The following is a 19,561-nucleotide window of genomic DNA, read 5'->3' on the forward strand; positions in this document are numbered from 1 at the left end:
CTATATAATAGGATGGATTAAATACAAATAATTAAAATATCCCAACAGCTATACAAGCGGATATAATTATGGTAACAGAGAAATGAATGCAGTGTATATTATGGAGAACCATTCGATTCTTTCCTTATCACCCCCTGCAAGGTGAGCATGGCAGAAGGGATAACATTGAGCTTGCTTTAAAATAGAAAAAACTGAGGTTTGGTGATGTTTTTTTGTCAGCGAAGCAACAAGCTGCAGATGTGAAGGAAAAGAATTAACTTTCAAAGTGCCATTAGCAACAAGTTTACGAACAAATGGTAGTTCATCGCAATATGTTTTGACTGAGGACGAGTAACCGGATTAATTGAGTGCCATAAGAATTGCACTTTGATCGTGGCAAAGAATTTTAGGTGGCGCTGAGAGTGTAACAAGAAGGTCCCAAAGCAATTGAATAATCCAAGCAATATCAACAGTGGCGATTTTCTGCTTCCACGCTTGAATGAGATACAATGCTTTGTTTCTTTGAGGACCAAGAGATTAAACTGGCTTAGAAAAAGATAGCATAGCTGGTAGTAGAATGACATGTATTAGGATATTCAGCCCAGTTCGCATTAGAATAGAGGAACAAACTGGTTTCTCCATAACATGTAATTGGAGGACATATGCACCATTGTGTTGAGCGGAAGAGTAGGAGATAAAAAAGACGAATCAACCATGGTGAGGATCGAAAAAAAAAAAACCGAGCTCTGATACAATAAAGGTGTTTGACAAACAATGATAAATGGTTGAAATCCCACTTGTGTAGGAACCATGGTTCAAATCTTTTTTTCTAATGAAGTAGTTACATTAAGCACACAGACCAGTTTATTAAATTTCTCTAAATACACAAGATAAAAGTGTATCTTTAAGATCACAAGTGAAGAATTTTAGTCTCGATTGATAGATACTTCAGTACTTCATTGATGTAAAGATGAACCGTAAAGGGGAAAAAAAAAGAAAGACTTCATTGCTATAAGGACCATCACCATTAGCATACACTTTTATTTCTACTGGTAGGGATCATTACCCAGATAGAGAAACAAAGGAAATTACAATCTCAGCCATTTTTCTCACAATCCTCTGGACCAAAACTCAGCACTCGAGCTTTAGTATCGTACACAAACTTTTGCTTCATTTGCTGATAAGCACCAATTATGGTCTTAGAATCATCAGAAAGCATTGACAAGCAGAAAACATTTTTTCCCTCGAACTCACGGAACAAGAAGATGGCTTCAGGTTTAACTTCAAGGTCAGCATTCTCCAAATGGAATGTAACAACCGGAAGGTTCTTGCGGCCGGCATCCGATAATTGTTCATAGCAAAGATCCTTGTGCAACTTGTGAATGACCCATCTCTTCAGGTTTTGATTGCTCGACAAATGATTTGCCAAAGCTGTGTGTAGTGTATCAAAAATAGGTTTGACAAGTAATGTGGCCAGGGTACCAGCATCTATGATGCATCCTCTGCTACCATCTTTTCTCACAGCAAGATCGGTTTTGGTGATGTTGAGCTTCACCCCATTAACACTTATGCCTAGCAAATTCACATGATAAGCTGCAGAGGGCTTGACTTGCATTATTTTTGTAGTTTGTAAATTTTTTGATTTCACAACATGTTTGCCAAACCTTAAATAGGTATTGTGTGTGTTGTTTGCTGTGATGCAATATGAGAACTTTCCATGACTGATTGAGCCTAATTGTGCTAGAAAAGATCGAGGACCCCATCCCATACCCAAAACCCCACTCACCGGATTTTTGTCAAGCAAGAAAGCATATATCATGTTTCTACTATCGGTGCTGCATCCAAAACTAATGCTCTTGAGAGCTGTGTGTTTGCCATGGTTAGAATAGAAAGTGAAAGTTTCATTAGCAAGATTCCCGCTTGTGTAGGAACCTGGACCATAGGTTACATTATAGGCACATAAGCCTTCTTTGCATTGGTTTGGCTCGCAGAAGGAGTGTTGATTGCAAGATACAGGATAGTAAGATTTGGATTGAGAACTGGGGTATGGAGGATCCTTATGAGGGAAGCACACGTTGCCTTTATTTTGGCAACCTTCACATTGAATCCAAGAGAGCTCATTACCAGTGTCTATTTGAAAGTAGTAGGTTTTGAAATGTGTACGATGAGATTTTTCTTGGAAGGAGCCAACACCAACTTGTGCCAAGAACAAAAAGGGGTCACCATAGGAAGTGAGAGGACTCATCATCCTGTTCATGACAGCTTTATTTGTTGACATCATGCTGGTTTGGTGGTGCAACCCAGCAAAAGGGCAAGCAGCTGGCTGTAGAATCTGCTCACCAGGAGGAAGATTACCAGGGTAAAGAGGGGATTGTGGGGAGTCTTTGTGTATGAGATCCATGGTTAAGCCATCAAGTTGCATTGTTGCAATGCAACCCAGCATCATGGATGAGAGAAAGAAGTGAAAAATGAAGGAAAAATTTAGGGACATTTTACAGACTAGATAGAGATTCAAGATGGATTCTGATGGAGAATTATGACAAGTAGGAGACTATAAATATATATTTTGCAAATCAATCTTGTATGGCATCACTAGAGATAAAGGGTTGTCAACGTTTACTTGTTGCTACCTTAATTTTGGATTGTTGTTAATTATTATATCATTGAAGGTGAATCTGGAGACCAGATACTGGCTTTCAAAGCCCATTAATGTTTAACTAAATAGAGCTGCAACTGCAAGATTATCCGTTTGGTGCAACTTGATATATCACTATATATATATCTCACTCGTATCCGCCGCGGATTGTAACTTTTTTTAAAAGAAAAAAAATCTACTAGATAGAATATTTTAATATGTTTTTTTGTTATAAATTTTTTTTAAAGTGTAAATTAAAAATTATATATATATATATATATATATATATATATATATATATATATATATATAATCAAATAAATTGATAATCACCAATGTAAATAAACAAAAAAAATAAAATTGTTAACAATAATAAAAAGAAAAACAAGAAATTTAAATTGAGTATAAAAACAAATACTATGCAATGTGGACACATCATAAATATTATTTCAAAATAAATATTTTTTTATATAAAATAAACCTTATCCGTATAAAAACAAAAACATTTTTTCAAAAATTAAATACAAAACATAACATTTTTTTTAAAAAACTTCAATTAAAAAAAAGCTTGCAAAACTCGTGGCCTAAATTATGAGACTGAGACCCGTTTGTGTCTATTAAATTTATTTATTAAAATAAATAAAATATAATAGAAATAGAAACACATATGAAATTTAATGAATAAAATAAAAGAACAAAAAATACTATGCGAAGTCGGACAAATTAGAAATATTATTTTAAAATAAATATGTTTTTTAAAAAATGAAGCTTACCTATGCAAAAATAAAAACATTTCTTCAAAAATTAAATACAAAACAAAATATTTTTTTTTTTAAAAAAACCTCTATCTAAAAAAGACTACAAAACCCATAGCCTAAATCATGAGACCAAAATAAATCAATAGAAAAGAAATTGATGATAACCACAAAATTAATTTTTTTTTTTTTAAAAAAAGGTAATATGATAAAATCCTTACCCATATCATCTCTTAAAACTCGTGACCTGTGTTATTAGATCGGAAGTACAACAAATAAAAAAACCACAAAGCCCAATCCCCAATAAATCAAACACCGAAAGATAAAACCGAGAAAAAAACCTATCATAAAAAAAATGTAATTAAAAGAACAAGGGTAAAAATAAAAATAAAAATAAATTAGAGGGCATAAAAAATTAAATTGGAGGGTTACATTTAAAAGTAAAAAAATTTAACAAAAGAAAAAAAAATCAAAAGAATAAGGACTAAACTGAAAAAATAATGTATAGACTAAATTGGAAACATTAAGAACTTTTCTAAAAGAGTCAAGAACTAAAATAAGCAATCAGAAACATAAGGACCAAACTTGAAAAATAAAAAGAAAAGAGGACATGCATGAACTTTTTCAGCAAAAGAGAGAAAAGAAAGAAGAAAAAAAAGAAACTACTGTCGACAATAAATCACTCATCAACAATCATCAAGTGTCGCACCAAGATGAAAAGGGAGCGGCGATGCTTTTAATGAAATGATGAAACAACAGATTTGGCTACCGAGAGGTGTCGTACATGTTGTCTAAAAGGCACATGCGGCTCCTATGGGCCAACGTGTATTGTCCACATTCCTACATCTTTTTTATTAAAAAATTAATTATTAAGAGCAAAAAGTCCAAAACACTTTCCATATTTTTTGTATTAACAGAAAAACCTTTTTGAAAAGACAAAATCACCCCTGAACTATTGCCTTTTTTTTTATTATTTTAAGGGCATAAAAGTCAATGCATAATTTTATAGAAAATGTAAAGATATAAATACCCTTAGTCAGCTGCTAATTTTTTATTTTATTATGGGGGTAAATAAGTGTTTTTTATTGTTCATAAAAAAGATGAAAATAATCATTTACAAATCTTTAATGGTTAATTGGCCTTTGGAAAAGAAAAAACCACAGTTGAAATCAAGACAAATAAAAAAAAATTCAAAGGATAAAAGTTTAATTTTACTATCACAATGAATAATCTTTTGTGTTTGTGTGCATAGTAAACTTTATAGTGTTTTGGCAATGCGTTTTATATATGTTCTCTACAATGTTCAAGTTATACTAGGTATGATCCGGGGTCTGGACTGATATAGATTGAAAAATAAATAGAAAATGAAAAAAACATAGATGACCCGGTTAAAAACCTAGGTTGACCTGGTCATCAACTCGTCAACTTTTTTTGAATCCTTTTTTTTTTTTTATCAAAACAATATAGTTTTGATTATTTAAAAAAAATAATTTTAGAGTTGACCCTCCCAACTCAAGATATAGGTCTACTCTCCGGTTATGTTTTAAAATTATAACTTAACTGTGAAATAGTAAGTGATAGGAAGCAATATATCTAATACTATTTTTTTTTATTATAACCTATCCATGCTAAGTATATGACATGATTTATTTTTTTGATAAAAAAATTTATTTGTGCCTTGAATTATAATTTATTTTGGAGAAAAACTTATTAAACTAAAAAAAGAAGAAGAAGAATTGCAAGTGATATGAAACAATCATAAATCTATTATTTCAATTGAAAAATTTTGTTCTAATTTGTATGAAAACCTTCTCACTATTTTATTTTTTGTTTAGAGTATCAGTAATAGAAAAAAAAAAAATGCTAGGTTTGTTCTTTATAAGAAACCATTGCATAAATATGAAATGCATTTAGATAGGGTTCGGGAACACAGTTCTAACACTGTTTGGTAAAAATTATAATTTGTTTTTGTTAAAATTAATTTTTTTATATTTTTAAATCGTTTTGAAGTGTTGATATAAAAATAATTTTTTTAAAAAAATATATAATATTTTGATGTATTTTTTTATAAAAAAATATTTTGAAAAACAACTGATATTACACTAACAAATGCTACTTAATCATTGAGTCATAAACAATAATACTACATTGATTTATTCATGTCCTCCTTTTGTTTTCGCATTACCAACTTCAATTATTTATAGATAATATTTAGGTATTTGTCTGCCAAACTGGTTCTTTAATATATATTTATTAGATTCACCTGCTGGACTGAGAGGAAAATAATTAAAATAAAATAAAATTGACCCAATGCCTAGAAGTTTGATAAAAAGACAATGAAATCAATCCCAACTAATAATTATAGTTGTGAAACCTAATTTGGTATAACAATTTGATTCGGAAAATTCAGGATAAAGAGTTAAACCTGGGTTGAGCTTTCCCTTGAAAAAGACAAAATCTGATCAATGAAATCAGGTTTTTAATAATTTAACTAACTCGGTCAAATCTAAGTCTAAATCTAATCAAATCAACATCAAATAAAATAAAACACTATTATTTTAAGAAAAAATGATTAATTTGACTCAATAACACATCAATTGAACGGTGTTCATAGATATAATTGGATTGAATTTAAATCTATAATTATATTTAATTTAACTTTTATTTTACAAATTTTAAACCCAATTCTTTCAAAAAAAATTACCCGAGTATACTGGATATAATGAGTATCTCCTAATGGGGTTTAAACCTGACTACCCTTCAGACTCTGCTCTCATATACAAGCTTGCACGTTGTCAGGATTTTGAAGCGGTTGAGGAAGTTCTTGGTTATGTGCAAGATAATACTGTTCATTGTCAAGAAACCCTTTTCATTGCTTTGTTTCAACATTATGGGAAAGCCCATCTGGTTGATAAGGCTGTTGAGCTTTTTCATAGAATGACTTCCTTTAACCGTGTCCGTACGCGTCAGTCTTTGAATAGTCTACTTAATGTTCATGTTGATAATGATCGGTTTCTTGTGGCCAATGAATTGTTTGATAAGGCTTGTAAATTGGGGTTTCGTTTAATTCGGTCGCCTTTAATGTAATGATCAGAGGGCAGTTTGAGAAGGGTGAGTGGAAGCAAGCTTGCAAGGTGTTTGAAGAAATGCTTGAGACGAAAGTGGAACCCAGTGTTGCGACGTTTAATAGTCTTATTGGGTATTTGTGTGGAAATGGGGAGTTGGATAAGGCATTGTTAGAGGATATGATTAAGAGAGGGAAACGTCCAAATGCGGTAACATATGCTTTGTTAATGGAAGGCTTGTGCTTGATAGGCGAGCATGATGAGGCTAAAAAGATGATGTTTGATATGGAATACAGAGGGTGTAAACCTGCAGTTGTGAATTTTGGTGTTTTGATGTCCGATCTTGTGAAGGGAGGGAAGATTGAGGAAGCAAAATCTTTGGTTCATGAAATGAAGAAGAGGCATTTAAAGAAGGATGTTGTTACTTACAATATATTGATCAATTATCTTTGCAAGGAGGGCAGGGCAGCAGAGGCCTATAAAGTTTTGTTTGAAATGCAAGTTATGTAACCTGATACTACAGTCAATAAATTGTTATTTTCCTTCCCCATTTGCAGTTTACCGTCTGCTCCATACTTTCTTTCTCAATTGACCATAAGGAGTTCAGAAAGTAAAATGATTCTAGCATTCTTAAAAAAAAAAAAAGGGGTTCAAATCCTTCAGTTTCAGCATTGCAGATTTATTATTTCATCATGTCTATAAAATTTCATGAATTGAAACTTGCCATAAAGAATATCAAGTATTTGCAAACAAATCGTAGTTTCCCACTCCAAAAGTACAATTTCTTGCCTTATCTCCCATAAATTCTGCAGACAATCCAAGCACACTGCAACGCAACAAATACTGAGGTATCGGGAAGATGTTAGTTTGGTGCTTGTCGCTCATTTACAAGACCTTACTTTCAAATAATAGAAGGAAATATTTGTTTCAGCTCCACCTGCAAATAAGGGCAAGCCACATCAACAGTAAATACAGCTTGATTTTGGCTGCTGCTTTCAATGCATGTTGCCTACGGTATTTTGCTTTAGACCCTTCACAAGTCAAACACTCTACGCCAAATCCGGACCGCTAGGAAGAGGCTCATAACCATCGTGATGCTTGGCAGTGTTGTCATCTTTCTTAGTTTCAACAGGAATGCACTTCAGGATGACAGCAATGACTAAACTTGCAGCTCCAATTAAGATACTGGCCAGCCATAATTCCCAGCTTAATGGAACAGTATTAGCAAATGTGCCCAAGAATTCAACTATCACAATCTGGAAAACCACCGTGGAGAACATGACAGCCAAGAAAATCCAGCTACTAAAGATGCCTTTGAAGACATTTATCTTCTCCATATCTCGGCTGTTTATTTCGTTGAACACCTAAACATATATTGGATATTTAGCAATGAAATTTCTATGAGATGTTGTGATGCTAAGGCAGTTGAAGATCAAAGTATGGTACCTGGCAGAGAACAAAGGTATTGAATATGAATGTATTCAGGATTTTAGTAGCATCTGAACCCGAAAGCTTCAGGAGATGTTTCCCATCAAATTGGAGGATGACAAGGACAATTATTTGATAGATGCTTTGTCCAATGATATTCCTCCACATGGTCTTGGTGATTATGCTTACATTCCTTCCTATTGGAGGTCTTTTCATCAGTCCATCATGAGGTGGTTCTGTAGCCAATGCTAATGCACCAAGAGTGTCCATGATTAAGTTCACCCAAAGCAGCTGAACAGTGGTCAATGGCGCATTGCCTGCAAATTATTTCACCAATTTTAGTCATGTATTTTGAAGTGCACATATCAAGCTCCAGAAGAAAGTCAGTATCAGGATATTATCCAGTTAAAGTTCTGCGAAAAGAGGGTCCTGAAAAGGAGAATTTAGGACATTCTTATCCTTCAAAATTTTCCATGAATTGACTGCTCTAGATTCTCAAAGCTGCATCCTTTTTACTGCAAGTTTATGAATCAACTATTGCTCCAAGCATTGGTCCCTAAGGCCTTGAAAGAAAGATCAATAAAAGATTAACATTTAGAACTTAGCAGGTAGTGATGCAAAGGAACTAACCAGAGATGCATGCAGAAATAAAATTGATCATCAGGGCAACAACATTGACCGTTAACTGGAACTGAACAAACTTCTGAATGTTGATATAAACTGCTCGACCCCATCTTGCAACATTCACTATGGTTTTAAAGTTGTCATCCATCACAATAACGTCGGCACTTTCTTTTGCTACCTGCAGGAAAGAGGAGAAAAATGCTGAGCCACTGCCTACTGGAATTACCAAAAACAGACAATGAGGAAGTGTATCCAGGAGGACCAGGACATTAACAAACCTCTGTTCCTGCTATACCCATAGCAAGCCCAATATCTGCCTCTGCCAAGGCTGGAGCATCATTAGTACCATCTCCAGTCACTGCCACAACTTCCTTAAATACATTCCTCAATTGAGTAACTAATTTATGTTTGTCTAAAGGCGATGATCGCGCCATAACCTGCATTGCCATTTAAACATTTTAGGAACTTTTCCACTTGATTAAGAATAAGTTATTCAAGTTTCGAAGAAGTTGCAAGACCTGAAGTTTTGGTATTATTTCCTCCAACTCCTGAGGACTCTTAGTGCGGAAATCTGGCCCTTCAATTGCCAGGCCAGTATCTGTCAAGATGCCACATTCCTTAGCTATGGCTTTTGCAGTGTTGATATTGTCACCAGTGACCATCCGCACGGTGATTCCAGCAGCTAAGCAAGTCTTAACAGCTTCCTTCACCCCAGGGCGTACAGGATCCTTGATTCCAACAACAGCAATTAGTGTATAGTTGTTGTCAGGTATACTATCTGCATCAGAAGTCTTCTCTATATCCTTGAAAGCGAAGCATAGAGTTCGTAGGGCTTCACAGGCAAAACCATTTATGACATCTGTGATGTTCTGTCTTTGATTTTCAGATAGTGGCACAGATTTGCCATCAGCAGTTAAAATCTTGTCACACATTTTCAAAATTATTTCTGATGCACCTTTGCAGAATGCTCGAAATCTACTGTTGTCAGGAAGAGAAACAAGCACAGACATCTTCTTCTTTTCTGAATTGAAGGGCTCGACTTTCACTATCTCAGATTCGATATGATGAGTTTTAAAATCACCTCCCAAAAGCAATCCAAACTCTACTATTGCTGTCTCTGTCGGCGTCCCCAAAATGTTAGTCTTTCCATCTTTTCCCTTGGTCACCTCTGATCCTGTGTTCTGAAATATAGATTGCAAAAGGATTCCATGCACATCTTCAGAGACAGAGGACATCAACAGATCTTTATTGTCATTAGTTTGTATTGATTTTGTTTTCTCACAGATCCATATTTTGTTCACCACCATATGATTTGTAGTCAATGTTCCGGTTTTATCTGTGCAAATGCAACAAGCAGAACCCATTGTTTCACATGCAGAGAGATGCCTCACTAGTGCTCTATCTTTCATTAATTGCTTCATTGCAAATGCAAGACTAAGTGTAACTGCTAATGGAAGCCCTTCAGGAACGGCGACAACAATTATGGTGACCGCAATGGCAAAGAAATTTAGAAGCTGCAGAGCATCCCCACTAGACCATTTTGTGATCTCATGGTTGTGTGCCTTGGCCACTAGAAACCGTGCCATCAGAACCAAAAATGTCATGACAGCAAAAGCCAAACCAATTTTCCCAATAATAGTTGCAACCCCATTAAGCTTCACTTGCAGTGGTGTTTCATCTTCCCCGACTTCGCTCAAAGTAACCATCAGCTTACCCCATTCAGTCCTCATACCAACCGCTGTCACCAGCATTTTACCAGACCCATCCTGTACTTTGGTTCCTGATAGAAGAAAGGGCTTCTTTTCATTTATGTTCACCGGCTCACTCTCACCTGACAAGCTGGATTCGTCGACTGATAAGCTGTGGCCTGATATAAGAATGCCATCTGCAGGAACCACATCTCCAATTGATAGATGAACAACATCTCCAACCACCAAATCAAAGATAGAAACCTTCTGTCTTCTACCTTCTCTGGTAACCTGAACAGTAACATTTTTCTTCTCCTTATCCAAGACCTTAAATTGCAAGGACTGCCTGTAATCACTTATTGCAGTGACCATCACTACTAGCAAAATGCAAAGTACTATTCCCACCCCATCATACATTCCATTTGGCCAACCTTCAGTTGCAATACCAACACCAACAGAGACCACAGCACATGCCATGAGAATAATTAATGTCAAATCATGCAAAGCATCCCAAACAAACATCCATAAAGATCTGGCAGGTTTCTCAGCATATTTGTTAGGGCCATATATATTTTGCCTAATAGATATGTCACTTGAGACAACCCCATCATTCAAAGACACAGAGACTTCTCTGGCCAATCCTTCAACCCCCCCATGAGATTCCAAAGCCTTGTTATCTTGGGACCGAACGATGGCTGCGAGTTCATCCGGCTCAATGCCGAAACCAGTTTGCCTGACATTGTCTGAGAGCTTGTGCTCAACTCGATTAGCAGCTGTATCAAATAAAACCTCATCATTCAGAAAAAGACAGAATTGAAATAAATTTTTTTTTTACTGAATCTAGTAACGATCGTACCCTCGATGAAGTGCAATGCTGCCTTTTTCACATAAAGAGCTATCCGTATCTTTTCCTGGCCAAACATGAGAGTGTGTTAATTCTAGGAACTGTTAAAAAAGGGGGGGGAAACCATACCAGCACTCTCTCTTCTACAGCGGTAAAAATCTAACTACTAGTCCAGGATCAACCAATACTAGAAAAGAACATAATATTACTTGGGCTATAAAAAAACATAAAATTGCAGTTTTTGCAGAATATTAAACATCATTACTACATGGTCAAGTGGTTGGTATGGAGTGTCTTCAAAGCTGGCAATGATTTCTGTAAGAAACCCAGACACATACTTCTCATGATGGACCTAAAATTTTCAAAAAGTCATTAGCACCCAAAAACTTTATGATTGATTAGATAGACCACATAATTGGCCATTAAATCCTAGGCCACCAGTCTCACTAACCACTCGAACAGTATTTTTCTGGATGGATGTTATTATTTATGAAGCAATATCATCCAGTTCTGCTTCTGTATGTTTTAGACGGATTAGCTACCCTTGTCTCAGCGAAAAACTCTGGCTGGTAGTTCTTCGTATGGAATATTTATAACCCAAATTTTCAGTTTAAAATCATACACTGATGCACTGGTAATATGTACACATGTGTGATGAACTTGTATTTAAATTACTGAATTAAACATACTTCAAATCTGATCAACATAAAACCTACGTCCTACTCGAAAATTAAGTACTTTTCATCCTCACTGTAACATCAGCACAATCAAAGCAAGCTATGCGATTGGTCTGGCAGTCTTTCGAGGATAAGTTTTAGCTCTATCAAATAGAAGCTAGTCATGGATTCGTGGGTTATATATAGTGTTAAGTGAAGACAAGAAATGACTCCACTCTTCATTGTTTGAAGTACATAAAGTATATCAATAATGGGAAGAAAAGAGATGATGAAAATTCTAAAAAGTTGGATCATATTCAATTCTCTAGGTATGTATATTTTGACTAAGATACAACCTGTGTGTTGTACACGTTTGAAAGTTCCAGAACTATATCATTCACATTAATTATCTGGTCTCAAGTTGATAATTCTTAACCTAGGTTTCCGGATAATATATTGCCTAGTCTTCCTCCCTAAGACGACTTGTCATTTCAATAACTGGGAGCAGCCATTAGGTACTCGTCGTGGGACACCATCAAAGAACATGGCATTGTTCCTTATTTCAACGTTAATAGTCAAATGACATGCATGGTTCGTGGGGGTTGCTAAGAAAGCTGTAAATTTCTTTGGTTACCGTTCGAGTCTTTGAAAAGAATACCTACCTGCTTTATCAGCTATTGAAAACACCATAACAACAGAGGAAAGCAACATTCAAGTATCTAAACCTTTTAGCTAGCAGACTCTTGGAAAAGAAAGCCCTCCTTACCGGCTATTTAAAACAAGTTGCTAGCTTAGGAAACAGACATTCAAAGCTTTGAAACTTTAGCAAGCAGTTGACTTTAGGAATGCTGATGCTACAGGGAAGTTTCCTAAGATCCATATTACTTTTTGTTACATGACCAGTTGAACACAAGGCAAGATTTGTCTGAATAATGCTGAACTCATATTTGAACAAAATGCTAGTTCACAATTTTTTTGGTTCAAATGGAGGCCTAATAGTTCTTACACTCCAAGGATTTGAACCTGAAACTTGTGGAAATCTAAAGCCTTAGTATGTGTTTGGCATTGTTATAACTTTTGCGGCTAAAGTTTTCAACAAAATCATGCAAAACTATGGTGTGTGATTAACCAATAAACGAAATGCTTAATTAATTTTCAACAACTAGCAACCAGTTTAGAAAAGGAATTCAAACTGCCATTCAAGAAAAACTCCAGTTTTTTTTTTTTTTTTGTGATTTACGTGGGTGTACGGGCTAGCTTGCGCGCATCACGACTAATCCCACGGCCCACTGAACACCCTGCAAACCCAGTGGGCATGTAAGGCACCGCGGGGGTGACAGGCGTGCACATGAGGACTCGAACCCAGGAGCGAGGAGACAAGCCCCTCCTACCGCCAGGCCAAGACCCTCGGTGCGAAAAAAAAAAAATTTACATAAGCTTTGAATGCATGAATACGTCAACAAATTTCTCAAAAACAAACAGGATACAAAGACTTAAGAGAAGGGGTTATCCCCTTTGGTAAGACCTTTCCATCAGAGGAAAAGAAAGAAATATCAGCAGTGGCTCACCTTTTCTTCTTCATGAACAGCCAATTTACATATACCACTCAACCTAAATCAAGAGTCTTGGCCCACGAAATCAATACTTGGATGACCTTTCCCAGAAGTCAAAAGGTGTAAACAAAGGGATTCTCACTTTTTTTTTTTTTTTTTCTGATTTGAATATTTCGATTTGCTAAGAAAACAATTAAAACATCTCTACCTGTATAAGAATGTGGGCAGCATGAAAGAGAGTTTAGTTAAAATTAATAACGAGAAAATTGCTTCCTCGTAGAAATCAGTAAAAATTGAGCACAAAAATATTTTGGTTTCTGCCAAAACAAATTTCTTGAAAGATTCTTTAGGATTTTTTTACAAAGTGATTAATTGCTCGAAGATTTTTGGTAAAATCAGCATGCACGATTCGATTTCTTTCCGATCAACTAACCACATTGGACCCATAATTTATTTACAATTTGTAGTAACATATGGTAAAATTTTGCCATGTCTTGTCTCGACGATAAGAGGTATTCTCGTATCAGTTTTTATGCAACAATTCGATCACCTAGTCCTCCTTGGATTCGATCTTAAGAAGGTTATCCAAAACATCTGGACTTATGCATTTATATTATATATATAAAAAAATTCTTATCAACAACTTAATTTCTGATAGTGACATTAATTATTTGTTCAAAAACTTTCTGGAAAAAAAATCAAAAGAAAAGGAGAAAGTGTGAACCTAGATCACAAGAAACATGACCAACAGGCATTGTAAAGTCTGACCTGGAGATTTTGACGTTTCTTTTCAGCTTCAGCTCTTTTGGCAAGATCAGCAACCATTCGAAACCTCCGGCGAGGATTCCTGACGACGGAAACAGCAGATCTCCATCTTCTTAAAGCCTCGTCAGAGGGTCTCTTTGCATCAACTACGAAGTTTTCTTTCAAGTATTTCTCCATATAGAAAGCTTGTCAAATCCGAAGATCAAAAGAGAATAAAATGGTGTATCAAGAAATTAAAGGGTTTCAATAACATGGAGCTAGCAATACTCTTGATGAGGAAAGATTCAAACGTAGCCGATAATGGCGCGCAGGAATCAGGAGAAACAGCAAGACGGGAGGAAAAAGTGTGGCGAGAACATTTGTTATCAAATATTTATAAGCATAGTTACCTCCTTACCGTATCCTACCCGAGGGTCGACCGATCTAAGGCTCAAAATCATTGGTCGGTCGAACACAACTTTTTCTTTTTATAAAAATCTCAAAACAATATTAAAAATAATAATAATCATATTTCCATTGATTCGAGTCGAGTCGGTGAAGTTGTAGACAAGGTGGTCACCAAGAAAACTCACCGATACGAGTCCTATAGCTAGGTTTAGAAGAATAACTGTCAAAATGGACTTGGTTTCTATTTATACAAGGAAAGAATTCAACATATAGGAAATTGAAATTTGATATAAAAAAAAAACCCGAAATGGAAATTAATGACATTTTTTATATCAATATTGAGATAAATTCCATGGGGCTAAATATTGAAGGTGTAACACGTGATCATAAAGTTTATGTTGACAGAGACAAATATGGAGAAAAATAAGGTTATACCAAGAGAGAAACTGGAATCAATAAAGGAGTTCGTTGAGTAAAACAATAAGGTCGGTACATGCACAGGATTTTTACAACGGTTTGCATGTTTTTTTTTTAATTATTAACGTGGGTGTTCGGGTCAGTTTGCACGCATTTCAACTAATTTCACGGGCCCTGAAATTAACAATCATGTAAGCTTCCAGTAGCTATCATATTAGCAAAGTTTGCATGTTTTTTGATAACTACCTATGGTATATTTTAAATTGAAATATCACATAGAAGAACTTAATCTTATTAAAAGTAATTAGATATAAAGAAAAAAGTTAATATAAATCAAGAAGGAATAATTATATAAATATAAACTAAGGTCAATGGCAATAAATCTATACTCTTTAAGTTAGTATTTTTCACATTGAAATATCACACAAAATATTTTTTAAACTACTTTTCACATGAAAAGATATTAAATTAATATTTTTAAATTCTTTTTTATTCTTTTAATTAATGTGTTGATGTTAAAAATTAGAAAATCTAAAGAAAATCATTTTAATGTATTTTTAATTAAAAAAGCATTTTTGAAAAAGCATTCTACACCATATTATTAAACACAAATTTAGTCGGATGGAACCTTTTACTTTATATTTTTTTATCAAATCAATCTAATAAAAGCAATGCAAGATGCTCCCTTCAATTATGTCACAACATATATGGCATTAATTTGTCCTGGATGTTCAGTTTGAACTTCATCTTGGATCATAGCATTTTCAGTGTTTGAAAGGGTTCCCCACGATTAAGCTGTGTTTGGCACTATGTCAAAAATTGCTTTTAAAAAAAAAATTTATTTTAAATTAATATATTTTTAATGTTTTTAGATCATTTTGATATGCAAATGTCAAAAATAATTTTTAAAAAATAAAAAATATATATTATTTTAATTTATTTTAAAATAAAAAACACTTTAAAAAAAACCATTACCACGTTTTCTAAACATCCCTAGAAAAAAAAGAAAAAAAGAAAAAGGACCGGTGGCTGTTTTGGATGCAGCTAATGAATCCGCCACCACCATTGGTCAAGATCCGCCAGCACAAACTTTTAGCCACCGTTGAATCAAAACGTGTTTTGTTCCAAGAAACAACATTAATTGTACCTGAGGCAATGTTACATTTGAAATTTCATGGTAACCCGTGGCGCTGTTGTATTCCATCCGAGTCTAGCTTATTAAAAAAACTTCATCCTTAATCTGTTTTTTTTTTAACAATATTTTTTTAATTTCTTTTAAGAAATAGAATTATTTTTTTCTTGTGGCTTGGCTTCCTTGTATTAGATGAATTCTTGAACTGAGTTTTACAATTAAGTGTGTGTCTACGACAACGGTGCATGAAATTTTGAAATTGTTTTTTTAAATTAATTATTTTTTTTATATTATTTTGATGTATTGATATTAAAAATAAATTATAAAAAATAATAAATATATATTATTTTAAAATATTTTTTTAAAAAAAATTAATCACTATCCCGAATATACCGGAATTGAAGGTGCAAATGTGTGTTCGTTCAAATTGAAAAAAAAAAAAAAGAAAAAGGAAAAAGACAGGACATTAATCAAGCTACTAAACGAACAGTCAAAGATATTCTTACGTGTTCTATGGGGAATGACAATTGGATCCGCTTGCATTGGAGGAGATAGACATACACATAGGGGACTTTTTTATCCATGGATAAGCATGGATTTTAAACCAGTCAGGTGATCATGGATTTGAACACAGTTATTAGATTTTGATCAGATTAATTTTTATTTTTTAAAAAATTATTTAAAATATAAATAATCAATGGGAGTTTCTTACCAAGTCAGTTAGGATTTTATCTTTTTCTATTTTGCTCGGGTTCGATCCCGAGCTGGAAAAGATTTTAAAACTACGCAAAATTGTTTTGGTTTCATCTAATTTAAATTTTAAGTTACAGAGTTAGCAAACCAATCTTAAAACTCAATTGTTTTACATCAACATAATTATATTTTATTTCGCCAAAATAAACATCAATCAAGTGCTGAAATTTTTTTGAGACATTGCGAGAATCGATACCCAGGCAAATAAGACAAACTACAAAGTCAAATCTCAAATAAAATTAATATAAATGTATCAAATTAAAAGAAAAAAGTTGAGTTACTAGAGGAAAAAAAAACATATACTCTTTGATTGTACAAATTAATCCCTGATATTAGCAAAAAAAAAACTAAATATTTTTCTAAACCTTAAATTTGATCCTATAAACTTTAGTTCTTTTAAATCAATGAAATTGAACTTTATTTTACAAAATCAAGTATCAACCAAGCAACATAACATTTCTCCAACACCTCATCATCCTCACATGTAGACATGAAAAATAAATCTTCAAAACCAATCACAAATAAAAGCAACTAGTTAGATGACCAGCGCGATGCCGCGGGTCAATCTTTTTTTGCATAAAAAATATCAAAAAAAGCTAAGATTTAAAAGTGTTAGCTCTTTCTGCAAAGTTATACCTAAGAGTCTTGCATTTTACTGCAACGCCTGACCCAAGAGTAATATTTATAATATTAATAATAACATTAAACTTGCATAACCCAAGTTTAAGTGGGTTTGGCTGCAATACCAGATCCAATAACCTTGGATGTAGGTCTGGCTGCAAGGTCGTATCAAAAAAGTATGATAATTAAATAGATTAAGTAAAAAAAAAAATAGAAAAAAAAACCAACATGAAGAAAACAACTAATGAAGAAAAAGAAAAAAAAATATGAATTAACTGAGGGGTGAAAGTTTGATAACTAAATAGAAAAAACAATTGACGGGTTACCCCAGAATTAACCGGGCTAACCCGTCAAACCCGGGATTCGTGTCGTGAAAGTTTGATAACTAAATAGAAAAAAAAAATTGACGGGTTACCCCAGAATTAACTGGGCTAACCCGTCAAACCCAGGATCCGTGTCATGAAAGTTTGATAACTAAATAGAAAAAAATTTAACATTAACAAACTAAAATAAATGAAAAAATTAATTAAAAAGGAAAAACACCAAAAACAAACAAAAGACATCGGCCTTTTCACTGTTGACTGCACTGTGCAGTCTACAGTCAAAGGCATAAAAAAGGCAAAAAAGCGAAAAGCAAAAATAAAACTAACAGGGTTAAAAGAAAAAAACCTATAGGAAAAAAAAATTAATAAAGAAAAAGAAAAAAAAATCTAAATTAACTGGGTAACCCGTCAAACCTGAGATCCGTGTTATGAAAGTTTGAAAACTAAATAGAAAGAATTTTAATATCAACAAACTAAATTATATATAAAAAAAATTAATTAAAAAGGGAAAAAAAAGAAGAAAACTAATGAAGAAAAAAAAAATCTGAATTAACTGGGCTAACCTGTCAGACATGAGATCCATGTCATAAAAGTCTTATAACTAAATAGAAAAAAATTTAACATAAACAAACCAAATTAAAAGAAAAAAAATTAATTTAAAATTTAAAAAAACTAAAACAAACAAAAGGCATTATCATTTTCACCGTAGATTACACTGTGCAGTCTAGAGTCAAAGGCATAAAAACATAAAAAGAAAAAAAAAACTAAAGGCATTAGTCGATAATTAAATAGAAAAAAATTTAATATTAATGAACTAAATTAAACAAAAAAATATTAATTAAAAAGAAAAAGAAAAAAAAAACCTATAAAAAGAAAAAACTAATGAAGAAAAAAAATATATAAATTAACTGGTTTAACCCGTTAAACTTGAGATCCGTGTTTTGAAAATCTGATAACTAAATAAAAAAAAAATTAATATCAACAAAATAAATTGAAAAAATTAATTGAAAAGAAAAAAAAAGACCGTGGACTCCACTATGCAGTCCACCATGAAAGGCATAAAAAGAAAAAACTAAAGGCATCAACATTTTCACTTTGGACTGTATACAATATTAAAATATGAAATTAGAAGAAAAAAACTACTCAAAAAAATAATTTGAATCAGCTGAATTAATCTGCCAAATTATATCTTTTTTCTTTTTCTTTTTCTTTTTAATTAATATTTTTTTGTTTAATTTAATTCATTAATATTAAATTTTTTTCTATTTAGTTATCGATTGATGCCTTTAGTTTTTTTTTTATATGTTTTTATATTTAGTTTTTTTCTATTTAATATTTAGTTTTTTATATATATATTTAGTTCATTCAGATCCAAGAGCCTTGGATGTGTGTCTGGCTGCAAGATCGTGTCATAAAAGTGTGATAATTAAGTCGATTGATTAAAAAGAAAAAAACAAAGAAAAAAAACCAACATGAAGAAAAAAAAAATCTGAATTAACTGGGTTAACCCATCAAACCTGAGATTCATGTCATGAAAGTTTGATAACTAAATAGAAAAAAAAAAGTTAACGATTTAACCCAGAATTAACTCGGTTAACCCGTGAAACCAGGTTAACCAGTCAGACTTGGGATATGTGTCATGAAAGTCTGATAATTAAATAGAAAGAAATTTAACATTAACAAACTAAACTAAATGAAAAAAAATAATTAAAAAAAAAACTTCAGGTTACCTTGTCAAACCAGGTTAACCCGTTAAACCCGAGATCCGTGTCATAAAAGTTTGATAACTAAATAAAAAAAAATTAACATTAACAAAAGAAAAAAAAACAAAAAAAAATGGACGGGTTAACCCGTAAAACCAGGTTAACTCGTCAAACCTGAGATATGTGTCATGAAAGTCTGATAATTAAATAGAAAGAAATTTAACATTAACAAA

At 33.1% G+C, this 19,561-nt stretch overlaps 3 protein-coding genes across 4 annotated transcripts; 1 reads left to right on the top strand and 2 right to left on the bottom strand.

Annotated features, from left to right (window-relative positions):
• Nucleotides 1-1,075: 1,075 nt before the first annotated feature.
• LOC18094314 (aspartic proteinase CDR1) lies at nt 1,076-2,380 on the bottom strand. Its single transcript, XM_024588211.2, has one exon. It carries the CDS (start codon nt 2,378-2,380, stop codon nt 1,076-1,078), a length of 1,305 nt encoding a protein of 434 aa, XP_024443979.2.
• Nucleotides 2,381-5,978: 3,598 nt separating this feature from the next.
• On the top strand, nt 5,979-6,984 carry LOC18094315 (pentatricopeptide repeat-containing protein At1g07740, mitochondrial-like). Its single transcript, XM_024600316.2, is given in 2 exon segments — nt 5,979-6,430; nt 6,433-6,984. Coding segments are annotated over 2 exon segments (837 nt in total). The 5' UTR covers nt 5,979-6,105; the 3' UTR covers nt 6,945-6,984.
• Nucleotides 6,985-7,138: 154 nt separating this feature from the next.
• LOC18094316 (calcium-transporting ATPase 4, plasma membrane-type) lies at nt 7,139-14,557 on the bottom strand. Of its 2 annotated transcripts, XR_002981612.2 has the most exons (8): nt 13,996-14,557; nt 11,031-11,085; nt 9,005-10,947; nt 8,765-8,923; nt 8,493-8,664; nt 7,881-8,179; nt 7,372-7,798; nt 7,139-7,260 (listed from the first exon to the last, which is right to left on the bottom strand). XR_002981612.2 is itself a non-coding variant. In XM_006368517.3 (7 exons), exons 1-7 carry the CDS (start codon nt 14,167-14,169, stop codon nt 7,484-7,486), a joined length of 3,117 nt encoding a protein of 1,038 aa, XP_006368579.1. In that variant the 5' UTR covers nt 14,170-14,557; the 3' UTR covers nt 7,139-7,483. The 2 variants fall into 2 exon arrangements, 1 of the variants encoding a protein (XP_006368579.1); XM_006368517.3 differs by having other exon boundaries at nt 7,139-7,798.
• Between the last annotated feature and the right edge of the window lie 5,004 nt (nt 14,558-19,561).

The sequence above is a fragment of the Populus trichocarpa genome, chromosome 1 (assembly GCF_000002775.5).
Source record: "Populus trichocarpa isolate Nisqually-1 chromosome 1, P.trichocarpa_v4.1, whole genome shotgun sequence".
Lineage (NCBI taxonomy): Eukaryota > Viridiplantae > Streptophyta > Magnoliopsida > Malpighiales > Salicaceae > Populus > Populus trichocarpa.

What these genes read in the sequence shown, in the direction of transcription:
- LOC18094314 (XM_024588211.2), bottom strand. Translation starts at nt 2,380, where the DNA reads ATGGATCTCATACACAAAGACTCCCCACAATCCCCTCTTTACCCTGGT.
- LOC18094316 (XM_006368517.3), bottom strand. Translation starts at nt 14,169, where the DNA reads ATGGAGAAATACTTGAAAGAAAACTTCGTAGTTGATGCAAAGAGACCC. An exon ending in TGGGTATAGCAGGAACAGAG is followed by an intron (nt 8,665 to 8,764) that starts GTTTGTTAATGT and finishes TCTTTCCTGCAG; the next exon opens with GTAGCAAAAGAAAGTGCCGA. An exon ending in ATACCTTTGTTCTCTGCCAG is followed by an intron (nt 7,799 to 7,880) that starts GTACCATACTTT and finishes ATATATGTTTAG; the next exon opens with GTGTTCAACGAAATAAACAG.